At 37.1% G+C, this 7,304-nt stretch overlaps 1 protein-coding gene across 1 annotated transcript; it reads right to left on the minus strand.

The window, feature by feature from the left end:
- Positions 1 to 3,618: 3,618 nt before the first annotated feature.
- Positions 3,619 to 4,827, minus strand: LOC101299983. Its single transcript, XM_004305674.1, has one exon. The coding sequence runs from the start codon at positions 4,825 to 4,827 to the stop codon at positions 3,619 to 3,621; it is 1,209 nt and encodes a 402-aa protein (XP_004305722.1).
- Positions 4,828 to 7,304: the final 2,477 nt, after the last annotated feature.

Here is a 7,304-nt window from a genome sequence, read left to right on the forward strand (position 1 = left end):
GACTCACGAGTCACGACTGGTTCAGGTCCAATACCTTCACTCCCATTTTGTTTCCGTATGTATGCTCATATCTCATATATCACCTATATACTACTATATATATATATATATATATATATATATATATATATATATATATATATTTATGAACTACTTCTGGGGGCAAAGAAAATAGCTCAAATATCTTTGTAGCCGCGTTGTTGTTTTTTCTCTTTGGTCCTTTTTAGGCTCTTATCAGATTTCCATTCAATACCGTATCGAAAGGCACTGAAAGGAAGACTTTGAAAACGACAGTCAATGATCAGACCCTTCAAAGGTGAACTCGAGGAAAAAAAGATGGACTGTTTTTAATTATGCTAGACAGCCTAGACTTGAGGAACATAAACCAATTAGATTATGTTATATGTTAAGCAAATAAGGTTCACAATCGTTAATTGATTAAGTGGTAAGTAATTTAGGAATGAACCGAGAAAAAACTGCAAATGATATTGCATCCGCAAAACAGAGCAACCGGTCGGAGGCAAGTGGTTTCCGGCAAAAGACCATCCGCCATTCATGTGGACTCGGGTGATGGAGTTTTGGTTTGGGAGAGTAATGCGTCATGTTTGACACATTGCATCTGTAACCCCATCGGCTACTTGGAGTTTGTTATCTTGCTATTTCTGTTGGCACCTTCAGATGACTAATAGATTAAAAGTACGCGTTGGATTCCTTTTGTTTTCGTGTTTTAAGCCAAATCATACCATCATTGCCATATTCCACAATTTCCCTTGGTGTTAGAACTCTAGATCCATAAATGATTCAGGCAAATATTGGCCAGGGAGTTTATTCGATCAATTCATTTGTCCCATGAGTTGTACATCGAGTAGTTTGTACTAGACGTTCCAGTCCTGCTTTGTCTAAAATTCTTGCTTTATCAGGCATCCAAGTTGCTTGAAGACGAAGATGAAGGAATGGACATTCCAGTTGAGTGGGGATTCCATCTCTTTCCACACAAACTATACAATATTTCTCGTGAGATCCCTGCAAATCGATTGTGCCAGCTGAAAACCGCTCATTGCGTAGGTTAGGATGGACTCGTTATGGCTTTCACATAAACTCCTCCCCTGCAGATGATAACAAATTTCCCTTGCACCTTTTAAATAGAATGACAACGACACATTGCAATCTAGTGAATTAGTGATACTCCAAACTACAACGAATCGAGATACATTTTATTTAGGGATGGAAAAGGCCTTGACAATTGATCTTCCCTGTGCACACTTTGATCACGCCATCTGCACTCAAGTTTCAAACAAGAAAGAGATAGCACTTGAGTATCTAACCTTGTATCATTGGAAAGCCAAAAGTAGTGAAACAGCATATCAAGTCTGCAGGAAATTAGAGGTGGTGCTGTATCACCTCCTAGAATCTCAATCCATCTACAACAAACCTGAATGTTTCACCTAGAGTGGAGACTGCCCGGGAGTAATTGGCATTGGCTTATTTCTTAGCTTTTAATTAAATTCATAGACTAAAAAAATAAAAATAAAATAAACAGACAGATCATATAGCAGCATAACAACAGCCACTGGATGCTTACATTAGCAAGAACTATATGGGATATATCTTTCAGACATGTTTTCAGAAATAGATGTAATGATTTAAGAAGAAAGAATTGCTATACATAGAGGGAAATGTCTTCACGCACAGTCAGTTAAAAATATGGAAATCAATTTAAAATTGAATCAATCAAACTGCAAATTTACAGTGCAAGACCTCTCTCTTCTAAGCATGCCTTTCTCAGATCAAGTAACTATCAAATCAATGTTGGCAGGGTAAACCAAAGTAAAATAAAGGCTATGGTAATTCCAAGACGAGCAAAATCTAACTATTTGTGTCAGCAGAACTCAAACAAGGAAAACTTGGTTCTCATGATTCTCCTAATCATCCAAACAAACAAAAACAAAAAAACAAAACAAAATAACAAGCTTTGTCCTAAACTTGTTTCCCTCCATCTTTTTTCCTCAAATCCGAATCCCAAATCTGCTAGACCAATTTTTCCTTGAAAGATGCTCAATAATTCAGGTACTTGCTCTTGATACGTGTTCACAAACCCATGCAAGAAATCGTTTTTCCTCGACATCATGGAAGACCAATTTTTCCTTGAAAGATGCTGAGGAAAGACAATTTCTTGCATAGGTTTCCTTGAAAGATGCTCAACAATTCACGTACTTGCTCTTAATACGTGTTCCCAAACCTATGTAAGAAACAGAATATTTTCCCTTCCTTATTAAACCTTGCAACAGCAGAATTCTAAAAACCGAACAGCAGAATTCTAATAAGTCAGAACAGTGGGATGTTGAGCTATATCAGCTGGCTGCCAACCCATATTGTTCAAATAAAAATCCAAGTTAAGGGAAACATTCTTCTCACTCAAGAACATTAATGCGGGACTCTTTCTAAACGCAGACAATACATCATCTTAGCCCAACCTGGCCCACTTCCTGTAAAGTTCCATCTCTGTGACCATTTTGTTCCATTCATTATAGAAATCACATACAGGGCTCTCACAAATGTTGTTGATGAAAGGGAAAATCCCATACTGATGACCTCCCCACATATTCCCTAAACACGCTCTCTAAAATAGCAGTAGAGAACATATAAAGTAGCAGGAGATCTTTGTATTCAAAAAAACAAAACAAAAAACCAATAAAAAACCTAACAGGAGTTATTTTTGAAGTTTGGAGTTAGCATATTACCTAAGAAAAAAGACAAGAAACAAAAGCACAATGTTATGCTGGGGAGGTGACTTGCTCTTTAACTAAAGACCACGAGTCCCATGACCACCTATTTTTTTATTGCCTGTACTGTAGAGGCCTCTAATTTTGGTTATAGAGTAAGTTCAAGGTTTTGGTTGAGGCATCATTGCCCTGACATTGTTGGCTCGGGTGACTTCAAATTAGCATGGGAAGCAAATATGAAATATGTACTAGTGTCGACACAATTCTCTTGCAATAACTGCTTAATAGACATGGAGGGAGACAAATAACAGGGTTCAGAAAATGAAAGAAAACATCCTAGTGTTCCTTACTTTTGCTAACCATACTATTAAAATCAGAATCTCGATGGTTCAACATATAACCTGAATCTTTCTAGAAATCAAGTTTGGCTTTTCATGTTTTTCAGATTTTAGCTTTCATCAAACTGAATGTCCAAATTGTAGACTAAATTCACTACTGCAGTGCACAATATACAGCAAAACATAAGGGCTGGATGCTCACATTGGCAAAAACTATATGGTACGGTCTGTAAGACATGTTTTACTTAGACACTAATCAACAATTAATCCAACAAATATAGGAAGAGAAGGCCATAAATATAGGCAAATATCTTCATGCACAGCTAGTTAGGAGTTCAGAATACAAATGGGTGAAATCCAATCCAGTGAATAATAAACTACAATGTTGTGTGCATAAACATTTAAAAATCATTGCTGGTAAGGAAACACAAAGTGACATGAAAGTGTATGGTAATGCCAGAGAAAAAGTTGACTCTTTGTGACAGCAAAACTCAGATTAGTGAAAAATTCGTTCTTATGATCATTGTAATGAAGACAACAGGAATAACAAGTTTGCCCTACATTTGTTTCACTCCATCTGTTTCCTCAAATCCTAACCCCAGTTCTGCAAGGCCAATTTTCCCTTGAAAGATGCTCAATAATTCGGGTACTTGCTCTTGATATTTATTCACAAACCTATGCAAGAACTGGTCTTTCCTGCCCATTAATGCGGTGCCAACTAAAGAAAATTGTTCCTTCCTTAGTAAGCCCTTCAACAGCAGAACTCTAATAACTGACCACCTAGGTATGATCCACTTCTCTAAACTATAAATTAGAATACTGGGATATTTAGCCACATCAGCTGGCTGCAAACCGATTTTGTTCACAAGAAAATCCATTTTACTTGAAACATTCTTCTCAGAGACGGTCATAAAGATGGGATTCTTGTTAAATGCCAACAATATATCATCTTCAGTCCAACCACACTTTCTATAAAACTCCTTCTTCTTTGCCAACTTTGACTCATCCATAACAGAAACTACGTACAGTGCTTTCACAAATGTACAGCTTGAAGGAGCAAATCCCATGCTGATGACCTTGTTGACATTTTCATTAAACTCACCGGCATCGGTTGACATTGTAACAAGAGTCTCAGGCCTACACAGATCGAGTGTGGATTCCGGCACATTTAGTGACCTCAGAAATGAAACATTGCGAGCAACTTTGCTCAGTATTTTGACCTTAAACATCCTATGGGATTTCATAATGAAACGAGGGACCTTTCCATCAGGGATACCTAGAGTCTTGATGATATCATAGCAAGGTCTGATATTATTCTCTAAGCTCAATTTCAACACAATTGGGTTGCCAGAAAGGACCTGAGACAGGGCAGTGCCTTTAATCCCAACAGAGTCAAAGAACTCGAGTTTCGGCAAAAGGGTCTTCTCAGCATTGACTACGAGCAGCTCTGGGTGTTTCTTCACAATTTCGGAGATGTGGGTATCCCCAAATCCATAGTCCTTGAAAAGCTTAACAACAGAGTCTGGTTTTTCAGGGGATTCAAACTGTACCCTCTGCTTCTTGAACAAAGAGAGGGCAAGTTCTGGGGATAACCCACACGTATTTATAAGGTATGAAACTGGAAAAGAGCAATCTTTTTCATCTTGGGTATTTCCTAACAATGATTTTGATGAATATAATCTTGTAAAATGAAGATGGGTAGCTGAATTAACAGCATTGCTACTGGGAAATAGTAACTGCAATCTTCTACAGCAAAAACCAAGCATAGTTGGAGCACACAATCAATCAGAGGCTAAGTATTTGAAAGCAAAGAAGAAGCAACTCACCGAAACACTTGATGTTGATCAATTGAATTGATCACTTTCTTCTTCAAATTCGGATTTTAGGAATTTCTGTATCTTCATCGATTTGGCCATTTGGGGTTTTAGGGTTGAAGCTCAGCTCAGTAAAGCAGGACGGCTACCAGTAGTAATTATGTGTGCAAGTGAAATTTGTATGGTTTTATACTCGAGAGTAAATTTAACTAAATAGTAAGTAGTAAAGATTAATTTTGTAGGTCTGGACGTCTGGTGACTCTGGATTTTGAAGTTATAACTTTGAAGCTTCGTAGGCCTTTGAATCGACAGGATAAAACCGTAAAACTGTGTACTATAAAAAAAGTAAAACCTACCGACAAACAATTATCCACCTAATCAATTCTACACTCGTAAGGGCATCTCCAACAAGGTGAGTCAAAACTCATACTCAAACTTATATTTTGACTCACCTAAACTCATTACTATTGAAACTCATATACCATCTCCAATCATTATATCAAAACTCATACTCATCCCAAATTTTAATCATTTTATATTCTATATTTTCCTCATTTTTTTTTCTTATTTTTCAAGTTTGTTTCATTTGAAAATGTGATCATTTGAAAATCTGTCGCACTCTTCAACGGGTGCAAAGCGCGCAAGTTTTTCTCCTCCGTCTTCTATCGCACGTCCCCCACAAGTGGAGCTCCTGGCGCGTTCATGTGTGGGAATGGTCTCCCCTTCACGTGCTGCTTTTTGGTGTGAGTCTCGCATCAATCCAAATGGGTTTCCTCCCTCACACTCGACCCATTTTGGGTCAACTCCTTAATAGGAACCCAAATATGAGTTTGGGTTTTCATGGTTGGAGAGAAGATTTTTTAGGTTTTGGGTTTGAGTATGGGTATATAAAGTCTTGTTGGAGATGCCCTACGACTACAAATGTCGAGCTGGTGCATTTGTTGGTTTTTTTTTTTTCGTAAAATTATCCATACAGGAAGCCTTATCTTTATATAATTTTTGATGGATAAACAACAACAACAACAAAAACTACAACAAGAAACCATGAGGAACACCCTCTCCAAACTGATCCAAATGAAACGTTGGGGACATTAAAAAGGGTAAACAGTTAAACCAGACAAAGGAAGAAACCACATAGAGACCTAGATTCGCTATCCTATCTACAACAAAATCAGCCTCCTTATGGACGTGTCTAAAGTAGCATGCTGAGAAATGTGAAGCTAACCACCTTATATCTCGTAACACCAAGCTAACCACCACCGTTTTGTTGCTTTCCCATTGAGACAATCAATCAGAACTTTGGAATCACCTTCGATGACAATATGTGTGATGTTGTAACCAAGTCGTATGCAATGCTTCCTTCAAAGCTATACTCTCTGCAAGGAGGACATGTGTGTCACCTAGAAATTTAGCTGCAGTTGTGAGGTTGTCTGTATATAGTTACATGGAGATATGAGACATACATACAGATATAAATTGATATGTATTTTTCTAGGAGAGGTTTTAATGAGGACCATGCCCGGCTAGATCCCAGTGCTAGCTGTTCGACGGCACCAGGCCCTGTAGCCAAAGGAGGCACAAATCCATTTCTTAGATGTCATGTTATCACAGTACATGTGGTTCTCTTCTTGTCCTTGCATCCTTCTTTTTGTTATGTCTTTATCTTCTTCTTTTTTATCATTTTTTTTTATCAGATGACCCTTATTTCCTTCGAACTTGGGACTTTTGGGAGTTACCTAGCTTTGATTTTGTTTCATTTTCTGATTTCAATCCAGGTTATTTTGATTTTGATAACGCACATGTTAATAATAGCATAGCAGCAATTCTAAGAACTATTAAAATTAATTTTATTATGAGTGATTAATTTTTTTTTATCTAATGTCCTACAATTTTATTGTAATTAATTATGGGGAGTGAAATTTACATACCCATTTTTATAATCCACACACCTATGCCCCACTTTTTATAAGGAAATGTATAAATTATCCATGTTTTAATCTCTTCAAGTTGTCTAGGATAGGGATATTTTAGACATTTTCTTATAAAAAGTGAGACATATGTGTGGATTGTAAAAAGGGGTGTGTAAATTTCAGCCCCCTTAATTATACAAGGTTTCGTATTTGTTCAGTGCCGAAGCAATGGAAGCATAATTGCATACAGTCCAGCTTTGGATCAAAACCTTTTCTTTTGTTTTATAATTCAGAGCATACTCATTCACATATCATTAAATAAAAAAAACGGAAAAATGCTCATTTAGTCAAAAATAGCAAAAGTAAGGCCCATTCCAATGAAAAAAATTTAGGTAGCCAATTCCAATGATTTTAACGAAAAAGACTGTTTCGTCCTTTATCTAATTATTAAATCTACTACTGCCCCACTCTCTTATCTTTCATCCCGATCTGATTTTTATCCACACCTCTCTCTCTCTC

Source organism: Fragaria vesca, linkage group LG6, assembly GCF_000184155.1.
Source record: "Fragaria vesca subsp. vesca linkage group LG6, FraVesHawaii_1.0, whole genome shotgun sequence".
In the NCBI taxonomy this organism is placed as follows: Eukaryota; Viridiplantae; Streptophyta; class Magnoliopsida; order Rosales; family Rosaceae; genus Fragaria; species Fragaria vesca.